Source organism: Telmatherina bonti (assembly GCF_933228915.1).
Source record: "Telmatherina bonti genome assembly, chromosome: 22".
Lineage (NCBI taxonomy): Eukaryota > Metazoa > Chordata > Actinopteri > Atheriniformes > Telmatherinidae > Telmatherina > Telmatherina bonti.
Genome location: NC_136631.1, coordinates 27403076 through 27423900, shown reverse-complemented (window position 1 = coordinate 27423900; position 20825 = coordinate 27403076). Strand labels below are relative to the sequence as shown.

General features: G+C 44.3%; 1 protein-coding gene across 1 annotated transcript in view; it reads right to left on the bottom strand.

The window, feature by feature from the left end:
* The window catches only part of npas3 (neuronal PAS domain protein 3), a gene marked incomplete at both ends in the record, with an annotated part of 363696 nt that overhangs the window by 126800 nt on the left and 216071 nt on the right, over window positions 1-20825 (bottom strand). Inside the window, one exon of the mRNA XM_079262545.1 lies at window positions 11161-11243. Coding sequence (XP_079118671.1) covers window positions 11161-11243 — 83 coding nt within the window. The remainder of the gene's footprint in view (window positions 1-11160; window positions 11244-20825) is intronic.

The following is a 20825-nucleotide window of genomic DNA, read 5'->3' as shown; positions in this document are numbered from 1 at the left end:
CGTTTAATGACAGCTCTGTCTCCCTCTCTTCATTAAGCCTTATCAACCTCCCTGGCCTAATCTCTCTGATATTAGTCTCTGTTTCTACCACCTAAGTGACTGGCTGGCATTCATTAGCGTTGTGATTTTGCCAAATCAATCACACTGCGGCCCGTCCGCCAGGCTTTCTTAAAATGTCATCCTGAAACTTCTCGCAATCAATTAAGTCCGAGATTAATGAGGCCAATTTGCCAACGTGTTGGCTTTCTTTCCCTGCTGAAAAGGCTGCTTGCACACACACACACACACACACACACACACACACACACACACACACACACACACAGACACAGACACACACACACACACACACACACACACACACAGACACACACACACACACACATACACACACAGACACACACACAGACACACAAACGCACACACACAAGACAGAAAAGATAGGGTGACACACAAGTTCAGACAGAAACTGTGTTGTTTAGCCAGTGAACACTCACTGGCCACTTTATCAGCTCCACCTGTTCACCTGATTGTTAACACATATTTAACCAGCCAATCACTAGGCAGCATACAGACACGGTGAAGACGAGCTGCTGAAGGTCAAACTGAGCATCAGGATCAAGGAGAAAGAAGATTTAAGGTTGTTGGTCTGAGTATTTACTGGGATTTTCATCCACAAACATCTGTATGTTTTCAGACAAGGACTGAAGAGGAGAAAACATCCAGCAGCAGCAGGTATCTGGACCAGAACCAGCAGAAGACCAAACCGGGTTCCCTCCTGTCAGTAAGAACAGGAAACTCAGGCTACAATTCACACAGACTCACCAGAACTGGACAATAGAAGATGGAGAAACATTGCTGGTCTGATGAGTCTCCAGTTCAGCTCCACATTCACATGGTAGGATCAGAATCTGCTGGAAACATCATGACAACATGGATCCATCCTGCTGTCAGGATTAACCATATCTCCTTCCATGTCCATCCCTTTCTGAGCCTAATGCAGCATCTTCTGATGGAAACTTCCAGCAGGATGATGCACCATGTCACAAAGCTCACATCATCTCAACCTGCTTTCCTCACCATGAGCTCACTGTTCCAGCCTTTTAGTTGCTTGTAAAGTTAGAATTGGAACTTACAGTGAGGCTCCTTCCACCACTATGTTCTTCACCTATGGAACATTCTGACAGAGAACCTCAGGGCTGCAGAGAGGTTTTCAGAAAGAGGCCCCGGGGTCTCCTCCCAGAGGGACGTGCTCGGAACACCTCACCAGGGAGGTCCAGGAGGCATCCTGACCAGATGCCCGAGCCACCTCAACTGGTTCCTCTCGATGCGGAGGAGCAGCGGCTCTACTCTGAGCCCCTCCCGGATGACCGAGCTCCTCACCCTATCTCTAAGAGAGAGCCCGGCCACCCTGCGGAGGAAACCCATTTCAGCCGCCTGTATACGAGATCTCGTTCTTTCGGTCACGACCCACAGCTCATGACCATAGGTGAGGGTAGGAACGTAGATCGACTGGTAAATCTAGAGCTTCGCCTTCTGACTCAGCTCCTTCTTCACCACGACAGACCTGCGCAGAGTCCGCATTACTGCAGACGCCGCACCGATCCGTCTGTCGATCTCACGCTCCATCCTTCCCTCACTCGTGAACAAGACCCCGAGATATTTAAACTCCTCCACTTGAGGCAGGACCTGACTCCCGACCCGGAGAGGGCAATCCACCCTATTCCGGCAGAGGACCATGGTCTCAGATTTGGAGGTGCTGATTCTCATCCCAGCCACTTCACACTCGGCAGCGAATCGCTCAAGTGAGAGCTGGAGATCACGACCAGATGAAGCCAACAGGACCACGTCATCTGCAAAAAGCAGGAACCCAATCCTGAGGCCACCAAGCCGGATCCCCTCAACCCCTCGGCTGCGCCTTGAAATTCTGTCCATATAAGTTATGAACAGAATCGGTGATAAAGGGCAGCCTTGGCGGAGTCCAACCCTCACCGGAAACTAATCCAACTTACTACCGGCAATGTGGACCAAGCTCTGACACCTGTCGTACAGGGACCGGACAGCTCACACAAGGGGGTGCGGTACCCTATACTCCCGGAGTACCCCCCACAGGAGCCCCCGAGGGACACGGTCGAACACCTTCTCCAGGTCCACAAAGCACATGTAGACTGGTTAGGCAAACTCCCATGCCCCCTCCAGGACCCCAAAGAGGGTATAGAGCTGGTCCACTGTTCCGCGGCCAGGACCAAAAACCTCACTGCTCCTCCTCAAACCGAGATCCGACTATTCGGCGGACCTTCCTCTCCAGGACCCCTGAATAGACCTTACCAGGGAGGCTGAGGCGTGGGATTCCCCTGTAGTTGGAACACACCCTCCGGTCCCCCTTCTTAAAAAGGGGGACCACCACCCCAGTCTGCCAATCCAGCGGCACTGTCCCCGATGTCCATGCGATGCTGCAGAGGCGTGTCAGCCAGGACAGCCCCACAGCATCCAGAGCCTTAAGGAACTCTGGGCAGATCTCGTTCACCCCCAGAGCCTTGCCGCCAAGGAGCTTTTTAACCACCTCAGGAACCTATGTCCTGAAAATAGGAAGACCTAGGGCTGGGCGATATGAACCAAAGTTTAGATCTCAGTATTTTTTGACAAAATCACGATATAGTCCTGCGATGGACTGGCAATCTGTCCAGGGTGTACCCTGCCATTCGCACAAAAGACTGCTGGGATAGGCTCCAGCTTCCCCACCACCCTTCATTGGACTAAGTGGTTAGGATGATGGATGGATGAAGGAATCTTTATATCGTTTTATTTTATTGTCAGGTAACCAGAATTCCAGTTTACAGCCTTGAGTGCTAAACTGTTTGTAAGGATCAGCAGCAGTGCAATAAAGCAGTTCATTGGAAACAACTCCAACTTACTGCCGGCAATGCGAACCAAGCTCATGGACATCTCGTACAAGGAGGTCCGGTACCCCATACTCCTGGAGATTCTCATCATGGATGTACAGCAACTGTGTGATGTTTCATGTCAACATGACGCAAAATCTCTGAGGAATGTTTCCACCTTGTTGAATCTGTGACACCAAGAGTGAAATATGACAACCTGGTACTAGAACAGGGTTACACTAAAGTAGATTGTTGATGTTAATCCAGGCAGAAAAATATTCAAAAACATTTTCAGTTAGGATTTGATGAAGAGCTAATTCTGAATCTTCTTCAAAATGGACAAGGTGCCTCTTAAAGGCAAAACCAAGGGTAAACTAATTTCCTCTGTGCCTCCATCCTGCCACGATGACGGAGATTTACATTGTTTGTGTCATCCATAATCTCACATCTGATCCAATCTGCCACAGGATCTGCTTTGTACGTCTTTCACAGTGATTCTCCAGGGATTATAATGAGGTGTTACGTGATGTTTAATCTCTGGAGCTGCAGGATGAGAACATGGTGGTAACATTTCAATACATGTATAGGCTCAACACAGCAGCCACATTTGGCATCGTGTCAGTGATGTGCAGCTGCTTGTCTTGTTCCTGCTCCTTGTTAACAATCACACATGACGACACGGTGTGCAAACAGGCAGAGCAGATGAGCTGATCATGGAAATATGTAGGAGTGAGTGGTAAGTAGGCTGTCAGTAGGAGTAATGCAGAAGAGATGAAATAGGAGACAGAGCAGAGATGGTTGATGTCTGAGGCAGTTTGGGAACAGCACCCCCTAGAGGCCAACTGTTTGCTGGACGCTAAGGTTGAACTTCAGACTACATCCTCCTTAATTCATTATGTCAGAACTTATAATCATAATGATTTGAACATTTATTTACAATCAAAATGTAAATCCTAAATAGTGGTTGATGCATATTTTGGATCACATCCATCAAACTCATAAGTCAGAGTGTGAGGAGTGTAAAATGTAGTACATAACATCAGAATGCTCTGCTTCTCTGAGGGATATGCTACTGTTTACGTTTGTAGATGAGATTAAGGTAGTTTTTTTTTTTTTTTTTTCATCAATTTGCTTTTTTTCCTAAAGAGCAGAATCCACATTTTTCTGAGCTAATAGAGCTTCATCAGCAACAAATATGGGTTAAGATCACTTTTATTCAGTGACTGGCATAAATCATCTGATCCTTGGTAGGTTCTGTTTTATGAACATTATACTCTCCACTTGTGATACTCTGAGATGGGATAGTAAAATTTACAGTACTATATCAGATTATAAATAAATTTAGAAGAAAAAGTCAGCAAGCAATGTTTGGCAGATTATTTCTTTATTGTGACGATGTTTCCGAGTAGCAGATCTCATTACTCTGGAAAATCTTTTTTTTTTCTCTTTTACATGGAGACACATTGAAAAGGAAAATGTATGTGTGGGACAGCGGAATATGTGGGTTGTTTCACTAAAAACACGTCATGCCTTCTCTGCAAACAGCTGACTGCTGCTGGCTCTGGTTTGATCTCGCTAGTTGGATGAAGTCTGAAGAAACAACACATGTTGATGATTTAATGTTTTTAATTAACAAACCCCTATGATTAAAAAGAAGATTGGTATAAAGGTTTCCTTGCCTGAACATGGGTCACTGGGGCCCCCTTCGGAGCCAGGTTTGGGGGTGGGCACAAAGGCAGGCATCTGGTGGCCAGGCCTTTGAGCATGGGACGCAGTTGGGCTCAGCTTGAAAGGGTACGTGAGGGTAGAAGGAGCTAGATATAGTTGGACTCACCTCTACGCATAACTTGGGCTATGAAAGTACTATCCTTGACAAGGGTTGGACCTTCTTCCAGGCTAGCATGAGTGGAAGAAGGTCATTGTGCTGGTTATTGGTGGCTGTCATGGCGGTAATCCCAGAACTTGTTGGTGAACACCCACAGCGAGGGATGCCGTCAAGCTGAAGAAGGTGTCCTATCAGGCCTTCTTGCCTGTGGAGGGAGCTGATAAGTGTTGAGAGACCAAGCAGAATGTGGCTACGGCACTTGGAAGACCAAAACCCGGGGGTGGGAGGAATTTGATGAGGCCATGGAGAAAGAATTGCGGATGGCTTCAAAGCCATGCTGGTTCACCACTCAGCGACTCAGGTGGAAGAAGCTCCACCTGAGTGCTCCACCAACATGATGTACAGTGGAAACGAAGGGCTGCTGAGCTCGACAGGGGAAATTGCAAAATAAAATGAGGGAATATTGTTTATATCGAAACAGAAAAAAACAGCAACACTGCCACTAATTTGAACACAAAACAGGCGGAGTCTCTTTTCCCTGTGTGGCTCTCACACAACTTAACCCCGCATCTCCCCTCCCACTTCTACGGCGCAGCAACCCCCTCCCCTCCACACCACCACCACCTGAAACCACCTCAGGCACATGTGTGTGCGTGTTCAGTAGCAGTGTGACATCACAGCCACGGACACAGATGGCATAAAGATCAATGAACAGCTCATTGATATGGAAATGTTTGGATTCTTAGTGTCTGATGAACAACAAAAACATGTGTTCTGCAGAGTGCTGAAAACGTTTCCCAACCCGAAGTTCGGGCACAAGTACTCTTCCACCACTTAACAGCAGCAGCATGAAGAACAGTACGAAGAGTGTGTTAAACTACATGCTGCTACTCAAACAGTAAAAGTCTCTTAAGTCAGGCCACTTTGCAGAACTCGCTGCCTCGTTCGGTCCCTTCCGAACGGAAAAGCAGCAGCTGGTGGAACAAGACAAAGGCTGTAGAGTGTCACATTGCCAAAGACATGATCCCCAATGCAACCGTTGAGCAGGATGCCTTCATTCAGTCACTAAAGACCGTCGACCCCACATACCAGCTACCCAGCAGGAATTATTTTGCAAGAGAAGTACTGCCTGAAATGTATAGATGGGAGAGAAAGTCTGGCTGCCGACTCTAAAGTACGACTTTGCTCTGACCAGCGACATGTGGACCAGCAGGACCTGCGAGCCGTACATGACAGTTCCCTTCATGGAGCAGTGGGAAATGAAAAGCTTCTGTCTTCAGACCAGCTACTTTCTCCAGGACCAAACTGGAAGCTCGACCCAAATGGACTGGTTGCCATGACAACAAACATTGGGTCAAGCGTCGCCAAAGCAGTGCAGCTGAACATGTTAGGGACAGACTTCATGTAGCCATCGGTGAGTACAATGTTGAATTATTTAGAAATATGAAAAATGAATCGTTTATGAAGATTATTACTGCTTACTATATGAACAGTTTACAAGGCTCATGCACGCCTACTGACCACAAGATAATCTTATTAAAATGTGTTTTTACACCTAAACCTCATAAAATAAAAACATATTTAATAAAATGTCAGATATGTGTGTGTGTGTGTGTGTGTGTGTGTGTTGTTAGACTTTGGTCTGACAGTGAATGAGAACCCTCAACAATGTATTGTAGATTTTATATCTAAAAATACAGCTATCATTTAGGTAGTTGTACTTAATGCTTTTACTTCCACAACATGTGTGATTTATAAAACGCAGGAGACGTACTGTTATTATCTAAAAACCTGTCAAACACAATGAACAATTAAGTACAATTGTTAGGCAATTATTTGCCTCTGAATATATAGTTTGTAGAAATAAAGTGACATTTAAAGTTTTATTTCTGTGTGTGTTTCAGGACATGGTACGGATGAGAGCTTCTCCTACAGCTGGAGGAGGAGAATGGAAGGATGCAGCCTGGTCTGCCGGGCCGCCAACACAGTCAGACACTCGCAGCTGTTCCAGGCTGCTTATGATTGAGAGGGTCCTGGAACAGGAAACCACACTCGCTAAAGTCCTGTCTGCAGACAAGAAAACCAGACCTCAAGGACAGGGAGGGACTGGAGAGAGTTCAGAAAGCCCTGAAACCGCTTCAGGATTTTACTGATGCGCAGTCAGGTGAGGACTATGTGACCCTCTCTTATGTCCAACCTGTGCTACACTTCAGTACTAATCACCTGGCACCTGAGGTGGGCTGTGCAAGTCTATGAAGACCAGAATTGTGGACCCAATAACACAAGTCACCTGTTGGACCTAGCATCTTTTGTGGATCCATGGTTTAGGTCCACATACATGCCGAGTGAGAAAATGCACTTAAACATGAAATAGTTTGGAGGCTGAGTGTCTGATGGGTGATGAAGACAGATGTTTGCATGAGCTGCCTGCAGACCAAACATCAGTGGCAGCTGAAGCTAAAGAAGAAAAAATGCCTCACAAGCTTCTTCAAGCAGAGCAGCTGTTAGAAGCACATTCACACAAAGAGAAGCAACAGAAAATGAGCTTCCTGCAGACCCACTCCAATGGTGGAAGGAGCCTTTCCAGCTCTGTGCTGTGTGGCAAAGAAGTAGCTGTGTGTACCTGCTAGCAGCTCCCCTTCAGAAAGAGTCTTCAGCTGCAGGGGGAACATTGTGACTTGCCACAGAGCATCCTGGAAACCAGATATTGTTGATAGACTTGTATTTCTGGCACAAAATCTGTCACAGCCAGCAGCTGTTTGAGATTTGCACTAACATAACATGCACTAATTGATTATTTGCTATTTTTTTCTTCAGCCTGTTCAGTTATATTAAGAAATGTTTGAACAACATTGCTCAAATAAAGGAACTTTTTGAGTCAGGACATAACTTTGAAAGCAAATTGACCTGATTTGACTTTTTTTCAGCATATTTTTGCATTTTAGACAGCTGTAGTTTTGTTTTGGTCATTGAAAAGTTTGTTTTAGAAGCATTTAATTTAATATACAGCTACTTTAATTCCATGGAACTGCTTTATTGCACTGCTGCTGATCCTTACAAACAGTTTAGCACTCAAGGCTGTAAACTGGAATTTTGGTTACCTGACAATAAAAAAAAACGATATAAAGATTCCTTCATCCATCCATCATCCTAACCACTTAGTCCAATGAAGGGTGGTGGGGAAGCTGGAGCCTATCCCAGCAGTCTTTTTGGCGAAAGCCAGGGTACACCCTGGACAGATTGCCAGTCCATCGCAGGACTATATCGTGATTTTGTCAAAAAATACTGAGATCTAAACTTTGGTTCATATCGCCCAGCCCTAGGTCCTCCTATTTTCAGGAATTAGGTTCCTGAGGCGGTTAAAAAACTCCTTGGCAGCAAGGCCCTGGGGGTGAACGAGATCCGCCCGGAGTTCCTTAAGGCTCTGGATGCTGTGGGGCTGTCCTGGCTGACACGCCTCTGCAACATCGGGGTCAGTGCCGCTGGATTAGCAGACTGGGGTGCTGGTCCCCCTTTTAAGAAGGAGGACCGGAGGGTGTGTTCCAATTACAGGGGAATCCCACTCCTCAGCCTCCCTGGTAAGGTCTATTCAGGGGTCCTGGAGAGGAAGGTCCGCCGAATAGTCGGATCTCGGTTTGAGGAGGAGCAGTGAGGTTTTTGTCCTGGTCGCGGAACAGTGGACCAGCTCTATACCCTCTTTGGGGTCCTGGAGGGGGCATGGGAGTTTGCCCAACCAGTCTACATGTGCTTTGTGGACCTGGAGAAGGTGTTCGACCGTGTCCCTCGGGTGCTCCTGTGGGGGGTACTCCGGGAGTATGGGGTACCGCACCCCCTTGTGTGAGCTGTCCGGTCCCTGTACGACAGGTGTCAGAGCTTGGTCCACATTGCCGGTAGTAAGTTGGATTAGTTTCCGGTGAGGGTTGGACTCCACCAAGGCTGCCCTTTATCACCGATTCTGTTCATAACTTATACGGACAGAATTTCTAGGAGCAGCCGAGGTGTTGAGGGGATCCGGCTTGGTGGCCTCAGGATTGGGTCCCTGCTTTTTGCAGATGACGTGGTCCTGTTGGCTTCATCTGGTCATGATCTCCAGCTCTCGCTTGAGTGATTCACGGCCGAGTGTGAAGCGGCTGGGATGAGAATCAGCACCTCCAAATCTGAGACCATGGTCCTCTGCCGGAATAGGGTGGATTGCCCTCTCCGGATCGGGAGTCAGGTCCTGCCTCAAGTGGAGGAGTTTAAATATCTCGGGGTCTTGTTCACGAGTGAGGGAAGGATGGATCGACGGATCGACAGACGGATCGGTGCGGCGTCTGCAGTAATGCGGGCTCTGCGCCGGTCTGTCATGGTGAAGAATGGACTGAGCCAGAAGGTGAAGCTCTAGATTTACCAGTCGATCTACGTTCCTACCCTGTATACGAGAGGGTATGGTCATGAGCTGTGGGTCATGACCGAAAGAATGAGATCTCGTATACAGGCGGCTGAAATGAGTTTCCTCCACAGGGTGGCCGGGCTCTCTCTTAGAGATAGGGTGAGGAACTTGGTAATTTTCTGAGCTACGCCATTATTTTGTAAGATCTGGCTTTTTATGAACACATTTATCATAAACTGGATTATGACTAGTTTCGCTGGATGGTAGTGAACTGGCCTGAACTAAGCATATCTGTAAAATGACTCGAGATGACTGTTGTGAAATGTTGCTGCTGAAATAAAGCTGAACTGAACTAAACTGAATTGAAATGAATTTGACATGATTTTGCTGCATCATTTAAATAAAGTGCAGGATCAGGGTGCTCAAGGACCTGCCCTGTTCAGTCTCTCCTGCCCACAGGAAGCAGAGAGCTGCGTTATTGTCAGAGATGGTTCGCGTTGGAGTTTTGGAAGCTGTGTGTTTCAGTTTGTAATGGCTTCTTCTTATCACTGTGACTTTTCTGTCAGGATTCTTGCACATGATGAAAGGATAAAAAGTACAAGGAGATTAGCATAGCGCCGATGTTTGCAGCCCCCAGGCTTGCTGCTGCCAGTGGATCATAATTAATACTGAGGTACCACACACACACACGCACACATGTATTGTAAACAGGGACGCTCCACTCACACAAAGCATTCCTGATCCCTTTATCCCGTTACCATGACAACCAAAAACTTCATCCTAAAACCAACAATGACTTGATCCTCACACAGACCCTAAAAACAAATCTTAACCTGGAAAAACATCTTCAGGTTTTTATCCTGATCATGCAGGAGAAACACACACACACACACACACACACACACACACACACACACACTGATTACATGACTATCAGCTGTGGTATCACGTTAGTCTGGTTGTGATGTTAAAAGCTCAGCCTTTGGGCTGTATGTTAAACAGATAAGGAGTAAAGCATGTTAGGGATTAAAACTACAACACACACACACAAACACACACACACACACACACCCAGAAAGAAAAACCAGAGGCAACGAACAGCGATAACCCAGTCATTATCATACTTTTCTAATTCCATTTAATAATTCAGCTCGGCTGCAGTCGTTACTGGATGATGTTGAGGAATAATTGAAGCCGTCTGCAGTGGAAAATTTCAGCCTGAATGAAGAGAAATCTCCGGGTTAATAACGTAAAAGAACTTTATGAACAATAGTTTGGCTTCTGAGCAGTTCAAAGCAAATGATTAGAAATAATTCAAATAATAAATGACGGTAAACTCATCTGTTTCAAAAAAGAAATCAGACATTTCGCAGGATTCGGAGATTTGAGAGTATATCTGGAAATTAAGACTGTGTGGAAAACAAGCTAAATTACAACGATGAGAAATTCATTTCGACCAGGAGATGTAGGACGAGATGCTGTCATCACAACCTGCTGGGATGCGTTGACACTAATCAAAGTGTTTCTGACACACCAACTGACAGAAATGAACTCATTGTGCACAAATAATCACATCTATTTTTCCAGTTTATTGTAAATTTTCCGTTTGGTTTCTCTGGACACATCCGAGGGATCGAACCTGCATTTCGTTCGATGGAGACCAGCTAAAGTGAAACGTGACTTCCCAACTGAAGAAATGTGTTTTTATTCCTGACACATCACAGACAGTAATAATAATAAATACATTTATTTGTCTCATTTTCATTTTCCCCCTTAGAAATAAATGCCCAGGAGAAGATGAGTGATCCGAAACATTTTTCCAGGGTCATCTGACGTGATGTGAACGTAACAACTTAACAATGCAGATCAGCTTTTTACAATGTGGTTAAATAATATAGAGTTAAAGAATAAAGAAAAGACTACCTTTATGTTTTAAAAGACTGGAAATGACTGTGTGTGTGTGCGTGTGTGTGTGTGCACCAGAAACTGAAGTCCGTACATCTGTTTGTATCTGAATGCATCCATCCAGCTGCATCTCCAAAGATGACATAATGTCAAACAAACTGGCAGGCTGTTCCTACCTGTAATATGTGGCTACCCAGGTGAGGTTCGAAGATCTCAGAGGCAACAGTGCTCGGACTCCTCCTCCGCTGTGTGCCGATAGCTAAACACACACATGTACACACAGGAAAAGAGAAAGCACAGGACAGGACAGAAGAAGACTGGTGAGACTCAGACACATTGATACAAGCAAAGCTACACTCACACACAAATATGTATGCATGTGCACACAAACACACACACACACACACACACACACACACACATTTATACAGCCTAGCATGACAAACACACATGGCACAAGACAAGAGGAACCAGTGAGGTCAGCTCTGAATAGTCTGGATTAGAGTGACAGGTTAGCATTGTTAGCTGCAGTTAGCTGGATCCTGTTTAAGTCAGGAGCTAATAATGCTAATAATAGGCTAATAATGCAAACAGCTTTAATCAAGTAAAATCAGAAGAACAAAGAGCTTGGGAGCTAAATATTCTCACTTTGGAAACTAAGAGAGTTCCACTGTCATGCAAAATGATGCGATGCATGTGTGTGTTTGGATTATGCAGCATCACGGCTGGATTTGTGTTTTTGTTCAATTCATAAACAAATCTAATCACAAACACATAACTTGCTCTACAAATGCATATTTTGATTTAATGTAAAATGATGAAGGGTTGAACAAATGCAAACACTTCCACATGTGGAGAGGAGGAGGGGGGGGTCTTCCTGCTGGTATGTTTCTGTTTGTCAGACAGGAAGAGAAAAGGCTGTGCACAGAGAATCTTCCGGATACAACACTCAGGTATTTGTTGCACCAGCAGGTGGCCATACGACCCGATGGGACCAGTCCAACCTGCGAGAGCCGCAGTATGTATGTATTTGTGTCCTCACAAAAGGAAACAGGCTACTGGTTTTATTGGTTGTGTTGTTGACTAGTTTTACATCCTGGTTTTGTCGAATTGAATGCAAAGTATTGCAAAATGTACTACATTCCACAGTATGCATCCAACCATCTTCATCGCATGCTGCATGCCATAATGCAAAGTGCCCCTCTGGTCTCTAAACTGGGACGTTGTATTTCATTTGTACCTGATAACCTAGCTTATTTAGCTTGTTTTAAACATTATTTTCTATGTCACTGCCAGCTTCTTGTCTTCATCCAGTAAGGCAGCGGTCATCGCGGCATCACTCAGGTTGACAGAACTGCTCTATTACGACGATACCGGCTTAAAAAAAAAGACAAATCTGAGCTAAACACAGCTCTACCACTCTTTATGTCCACTTGCATCAAGCAGAAGATGGACAAAAGTCTTGCAGTAGGCCTGCATGACGTGTGCTGGTGCACTGAATGCCGTACACACTATACACACACTTCTTAACGTGTAGTTTTGTAAGATATAGAAACACACTCTTCATAACACTGTACCTCTAGTTACTGTAAACTGAATATATAATGAAGAACCTTTTCAGCACCACGGTAGGAAACCCGACAACATGGGCCAGACACGTTCTCATTTTGCCTTCACTACACGGCTCATTTAAAGGTCATTTTTGGAGGTTGATACAGATTTATTCATAAGATATAAAACATTTTCTGTTCTTTTAACAAATTTATTTCTGTCTTTTATTTCTTGACAAAAGAAACATGACTTAATTGAATGCTTCATAGATTTAAGTTGCTTTGGATGCAAGCGTCTGCTGGATGACAGGAGAAAAGGACCAGTTGTGTGTTGGTTGGCTTTGCTTCGAGGAGTCCAGTAACAGCAGTCAGTCCAATTCACCTGGACAGGTGTCCATTGATAATTTTATAAAATGCACAGGAACAGAAAAGCTCAGAGATTCACAAACAATCAGGAGGAAATTTTCAATAATGCAACTTTCAGGCTACACTCAAGAAGAAAACCTGAGTCACATGATCAAAGAAGGAGTTGTGCGTGTCTGCAGAGATTTGTGCATACAGTGTACACAGTTGTAGATCACGCTGCGTACTTATGGACTGTCCACAAACCTCCACGGGTAGTTTAAGCTGTCGGTGAATCCAGTAATAGATCGCGGAGTTGTGAAAATGCCAAAGTCTTGTCTGTTTTTTTCTCTACACATTTCCAGATAAATCCTGAGAATTTTCCTCCAGAAGTTAACACTGACCTAGTAAAGCTGCATTACGTCACTTTCACTCATAGCCTCACCAGCTGGGTGTGGTTACTACGTTTTACTCGATCATCTGTGTGTGAGTGCAGCATGTCAGAGATGGAAATGCAACAGCTCCAGAAACCAGTCCACACACACTTCTAATGTCTGTAAAACATGGATGCTACAGCAGTCAGAATATTCTCACTGCTCATTGGTGAGGAAAAGATAGACAGCGGAGGCAGTTTCTCCCCTGCTGACCCCTCACATTCATCACTGCTCATCAGAGACGAAGATGGGGGGAATGACAATGATGAGAGGAATAAAAAAAAAGCTTCATAGCTCCTTAAATTTTCAGCCTGAGGCCAGAGCAGTGCAAGACGAGAAGATTACACGGCTCTGAGGAACACCTGCCCTCAGGTTAGGCTGCCTTCAAGCTCCTCTTCCCAAGAGGGGCAAACAGACACCCAGCAAGTAAATCATCTTAATTATGCATGTTGTTAACCAAAGAGATTACAAGACAACACACACACACAAGCCATTATACAGTTTCTGCTGCTTCACATCTGGAGGTGTGAACAAAGTCTCAACAACAAAGTTAAACTCCAATACCAGATTAACTCAACTTCAGAACGTTATTCCAGGAGTGTCCTGCCAGCTGTCGGGACATCCTGCATGTGACATCTCTGATAAAGGCATTTACAACACACTACCTGGATGAGGTCAGACCTCAGACATGGTGATAGGATCATCATCATGTGTTGCAGCAGGACATGCAGAGTAAAAGTGTCAGGAATGAGAAAAAACCGACAGATTTATCTTCATCAGCTAATTTTTCCATGAATGTAACATATCCCTGCTTATATGATGCATATCCGCATTTTATAGCAAATGAATTCAAAAACAGGCAGGAAGAAAATCATGACAGCAAAGTGTAGATTTTCTGCCTGAGGTCATTTCAGCCTCTGTACACAGCCTGAGTCCTCATCATGTCCCAGCAGACCTCATTACAACAAATTTAAACACACCACCAAGAGCGCACAGTGCTGACCAACAACCGTCCTGACTCTGGTCTTCTGCATCTGAGCGGGGGGGGTGTTAAAATCAGGGTCAATTTACACATTGCTGTGAATAAAAGCAGTGGCAGTTGGTGAAATAAATGAAGAGAGTGATCTTTACATGATGATCATCTCTAATGAAACATAACTCACTGATCCATACCACCAGGATCTACAGCAGGGACATCAGAATGTCATTCGGACTGGAGAAATGTGGGCGGATGATAACAAAGAAAGGGAAGGTAATCCATATGGAGGGCATTGCACTCCCAGAGGGCAGGATAACAGATGTGGAGGAAAGCTACAAGTACCTGGGCATACCACAGGCGAATGGCAACCATGAAGAAGCCGCAAGGAAAGCTGCCACAGCTACATACCTGCAACGTGTGAAGCAAGTACTGAGAAGTCAGCTCAATGGAAGGAACAAGATCCGGGTAATTAACAGCTAGACCCTGCCAGTGATCCGATACCCTGCTGGGATAATAAGCTGGAAACATGGAAGCTGCTCACCATGCATGGAGGGTTCCACCCCAAGTCCAGTGTCCAGCGACTATACACTAAGAGCAAAGAAGGGGGCTGGGAACTAGTGAGCATCAAGCTCCATGAATACATCAGGAAGAGGGCACCGAGGGATGAAGCATTTAGTGAATGTCTCAGACAAGGGAGTCTGGAGGAACACGAGATGGAAGAACCATCATGGGAGGAAAAGCCCCTGCATGGGATGTACCACCGGCAGATCACCGAAGTGGCCGATATAAACAAGTCCGATCAATGGCTGGAGAGGGCTGGACTGGAAGACAGCATGAGACACTAATCATGGCAGCACAGGAGCAGGTCCAGATCTACCAGACCAGCAGGATCCCAGATCTACCAGACCAGGCAGGATCCCAGCTCTACCATACCAGGCAGGATCCCAGATCTACCATACCAGGCAGGATCCCAGATCTACCAGACCAGGCAGGATCCCAGATCTACCAGACCAGGCAGGATCCCAGGGGCAGACTATGCAAAGGAGCCCCTGAAACAATCCAGCCCCTCACAGCAGGGTGGAAGATACTGGCAGGCAAAGAATACATGGAGCACCATAACCAAGTAGCTGACATAGTGTACAGGAACATCTGTACAGAATATGGACCAGAGACACCTCAGTCCCAGTGGGAAACTCCCCCAAGGTGGTGGAGAATGAGAGGGTTAAGATCCTCTGGGACTTCCAGATTCAGACAGATAAAATGGTGGTGGCCAACCAAGCGGACATAGTGATCATGGATAAGCAGCAGAAGAAAGCCGTAGTGATCGATGTATCCATCCCCAATGATGGAAACATCAGGAAAAAGGAGAAACTGGAGAAGTACCAAGGCCTCAAGGAAGACCTGGAGAAGGCCTGGAGGGTGGAAGCAGCAGTAGTACCCATAGTGATGGGAGCACTGGGGGCCGTGTCCCCCACACTGGAGAAGTGTCTCCAACAGATACCTGGTGAAACACCAGACATCTCCGTCCAGAAGAGATCAGTCCTAGGAACAGCTAAGACACTGAAGAGGAGCCTCCCAGGACTCTGGTAGAGAACCCGAGCTGGAGAGATGAACAGCCACCCACCTTACCCTGGGAGATGGGAGGGGTGCTGAGAGAGGAGTTTATATATACATATATATATATATATATATATATATATATATATATATATATATATATATATATATATATATATATATATATATATATATATATGTATAGCCAGTTCACCCCACATTCTTTCCAACACACTTGTGGACCCAGGCTTTTAGCCTACAGACAATTGGAACTGTTGCGTTATGATGACCTGTCATTCATGTCCTCTGATGAGGAACAACAATCGTAAAACTTATATGTACTGTGAAACCTAGTCAAGCTGTACAGTACAGCCTGTGCATTAACAGAGTCCAGGTGATTAATTGCCAACTTGACACCTACATTGTGGGAGAACTTTCTTTTTTTTTCTTTTGTTATCTTGGGTTGTACATATCCATCACAGAACTCAAATATCATTGTAACACTTATGTTTATTATTGTTGATGTTTACTAATTTGTTTTTTGCTTTAATACATGGTACATTTTCACCTTTAGGTTAACTTACTGTCTGTTTATTTATTGCACCCCAACTTCAAAGATAAACAGATCTTCTGTCAATGGCTTATAAATATCAATGATAGTATTTGTTGTGTAGCATATTATTAATATTTTTTATCATTATTTTATATTTTCTCTACATACATGCGACACATGGGACAAGGCTAAAAGCAAACACTGAATGGTCACTGTCATTGTACTGTTAGCAGCTTCCTGCTTTGCTGTCTCTTCTGGCATTTTTCTCTGTTACTCTGCATTTTCCTGCTTTTTGGCATATATTTACTGGCAAGAATTTTAAGAAACAAGGACTGCTGGTCACTTATGAAACACTGAAACTCTTTGCCTAACGTTTGCCTTCAGTGGAACATCTCCCAACCCTGTATTAGAGAGCTGCACTGAGTGGGACAACTTTCTTTAGGAGAAAAGAGCTGAAGAAGAGGATTGAAATGCTCCAAGGAATTTATGTAAATGAGGAATTCATTGACTCATTTTTAGCACCTGTCCAAGCTGTTGAGCGTGCAGACTAACTCACACAGAACCCGGTCTGGTGGTGTCTATGACCAGTCTGTGTCTGTGGCCAGAACTCGGTCTGATGGTGTCTGTGGCCAGAACCCGGTCTGATGGTGTCTGTGACCAGAACCCGGTCTGGTGGTGTCCATCGCAAAGGTAAATCCAGCAGATAATTTAAAGCTGCAGCACTCACTCTACCACAAGAAATCTCACTACAAAATTAATATGACCTGTTGACTCCAAGTAAAATGGATAATAAAAAGAAAGTGTGGAATTTCCCCAAAACTCAAAGACAAGGACAAACAAAAATATGAGGAGAGGCCAAACTTCCACAACCAGGACAACTAGAGACACCATCAGCAAGTCCACTAGAAAAGAAATCCTTACTGGGGACTCCGCAACGCAGCAAATCAATGATCAGTGAAAATGAAAAAGACAGAAAATAGAACTTTTTCTGATTCTTCAGTCAAGGAACTGACAGAGATCTTAACGACCATTCTGTCTTCCTATCCAGATGGCATGAATATCATTGTTCATATGGGGTCTCATGATATTCAAAGGAAGAAAACTGCCTCTGAGATCCCGAAGTAAGACTTTTCTCTGCTGTTGGAGGAAATATGTCACCCTGGAGATGCCATGTTGTCATGTCAGACCCCCTTCCTACAGCGGGGAAAGGAACAAAAGTTTTCAGCAGATTTCTGGGTCTGAACACATGGCTACAGAATGGATGTATGGCCCAGGGGATGAAGTTTATCGACAATTTCAATATCTTTTGGAACTGTAAGGAACATTTCAGACCTGATGGAGTGCATCCAGATCTATCTGGATGAAGATTACTTGGTGCTCATCGTCATGCTGTTGGGACGGCAAACCCAAACTGAACACAGACATAAGAGACAAGGATGTAGAAGAAAGGTAAACAACACCCAGCTCTGTCCCCTCATCAGATTCACTTCTCCACATCAACCAAGATCTCCAAGGTTTCCAGAAGATGTCTCTGTCCCAGTCCGGACCCCAACCACCTGCATCTGTTAAGAAACACAGGGCTCCCCCTCCTCCTCCCCGTCCTCGTCTTAGATCATGTCCTGGCAGAGCAGAGTACAGGACGATGTGCAGGATATTCACAAAACAGTAGCAGTGTTCAAAACAAAGATAGCATGCCATGATGCGTTCAGGGTCCCTGCCGTAGTAGACCTACTACTGACAGCTGTTCTCAGAACAAGCCGGGACCCAGTAGGATTCCTGTATTAATTAGAAAAAGAAAGGATGGGAAGCCGTCGAGTTGTAGAAGAAATCTATCTAATCTGTTAACTGTACCATGTACAACTCAGCAAACAACAGGGAACAACGTAAACTCCACAAAGCTTCATTAAATACTGCGGCTCTGTCCAATAAGTCACTGTTAGTCAATGACTTCATCATTTCACACCGTTTAGATCTTCTTTTCAAACAGAAACATGGCTGACAGAAGGTACAAGTGCAACTGTACTTGATGAAACAGTTTAGTTTCATGAATGAATATGGAAATGGGAGGAAAGAAGGAGGAGAAGCTGCTCTATTTGAAGATTATTTTCCAGAGTAAAGAGATTTAATGAGGCGATTTTCCTTCTTTTCTTAGGAAATCTTAGTTTTATTTTAAAATCTTATTTTTTAATCATTTATAGAGCTCCAAGATGTTAAAGTTTTATTGGTGAATTTTCAGAATTACTGTCTCTGATTTGAATCACTTTATCTTTGTCAGGTCGGGCGGTGGGGATGTGGACCCAAATGCAGAGAAGAGCCACAGGGATGCAGATTCAGGGAGATTTATTTTAAACCAAGGAACTCAGAGGACTAAATCAACAAAATTATCGAGCAACTGCGAACTGAAAACCAGGAGTATATATACATACAACCTAATGAGACACAAGTGAAATGAGTCGACTAAATTAACCCAGATGAACTACAACAGGAAATCAATAAAGCTAAACAAGAACCAAGAGAACTAAACAGGAAAAACTACAAAATAAAACAGGAAACCAGAATTAAGGAGAAACACAAAACACCACATCATGACAATCTCATTGGGTGATTTTAACATTCACATAGATAATCTAACAGACCATAATGCGAACGAATTTTCTTCTGTATTGGAGAGGTTTGGTTTAAGGCAACATGTAAAAGAACTGACCCACATTCGAGGTCACATTCTGGACCAGGTTATTTCTAAAAGTGTTGATATTTCTTCTGTTTCAGCTTCTGATTTGGCCTTGTCAGAACATTTCAAAGCTTTGGAACATTGATTCTCCCATTATTCAAATCCCTACTCAAATCTCATCTGTTTAAACTGGCCTATTCTCTCTGACCCCTTTTAACTATTTGCCTTGCTTGTTTTTTGTTTTTAATGTTCTCAATTATTATGTGATCTGTTTCTTTTTCTTTTTGTAAGGTGACCTTGGGTACTAAACTAAACAAATAAACAATTTATATTATTTCTGTATCTTGTTTAACTCACTGATCACTCAGAATGTCCAAACAACCTGCTTCTCAGTTAGGAAGAGGTTCATTACTGAAAGAACAAGTGCAAAGTTTACCAAGGCCATAGCTCTGTTGCCATCAGTGACTAGAGAGTCAGGTGATGGACTCCTGGATAATTTCAATCTCAAAGTCTTGAATGTAATGGGTGCTGTTGCATCAATAAGAATCAAGGGCAACTTAGGCAAACATAAAACACCAGGGTGAAATAGCTATATGGCTGTAAACATAAAAATAGAATGCAGAAAAGCTGAAGGTAAAACAGCAAAACTTAAGATCCATGATGAGCTGTACAATCAAAGCCTGGGAGATTATGACAATGAGCTGTGCGAGGCCAGAGAGCGATATCTATCTCAGATGATTAACAAGAATGTCAACAATGTTCAACAATAGGTCAGTGAGCTCATAGCATGTACCAAGTGACACTCATTCTAGCCAGTGGCTAACCCTGTTGTCAATGCTTTAATGACTATTGTTATTCCGTGGATAACTGCTAAAACTTGATACTCAAAATGACAAATAGAAAGCAAAGAAAAGAAACCAATTCAGCTGGTAATACCCTATGAAGTTAATTTTCTTCCCTCTGATCCTCCAGACCCACTGTCGGGTACGACAATGGGCACGACAGCTGTCAGAGTGGAGACGAATGGTGGAAATATGATAATGAAAGCTTTAACCAACATCAAAGTGGAGTTCTCAGAAAACTTTGCAGGGGTTGTAACAGCCTGTCAAAGCATCAGGCAGGACTTCAGCAAGTTTTCCAATACTTATGGAGGCCAGACAACTTATTGGTGATACTGAGGACAATGTGGTAACTCTGCAGAAAACAGTCGCTACACTTCGGAAACAAGTAACTTCTCTTACAGCAAAAATTGAAGGTCAGGGGAACTACAATCAGCAGAACAATCTTCGTACAATCAACATGCCAAAGGGAGCCGAGGGAAGCAATGCAGTCGCGTTCTTGGAAAGATGGCTTCCTGAAGTACTCTGGGCCAGTGTGCTTTCCTCACCTGATTCTTACTGAACGAGCTTGCCGCTTACAACAGTGGTAGATGCGGAATGTTCCTAGAGTATTGATAATGTGCTTCCTCAATTTTTAAGGTTTAAAAAAAACTGATCCAGACAATTTGGGTGAGAGGAGAAATGTTTATCAAAGTACAAGAGGTAATATTCTTTCATGTTGTTACAAGGTAAACGCATCCCAAAAGAAATTGAGTCAGCCCTAGTTTTTGTCTTCAAAAACTAGCAGAGGCAGATGGCTGCCTGTCCTTGAGCTGGGTTCTGCCGGAGCTTTTTCCTTCCTACTGTCGCCAGTGTGCTTGCTCAGGATGGGAGATTGAGTTGGACTCAACTCAATCTGTTGGTTTCCTTATATAGG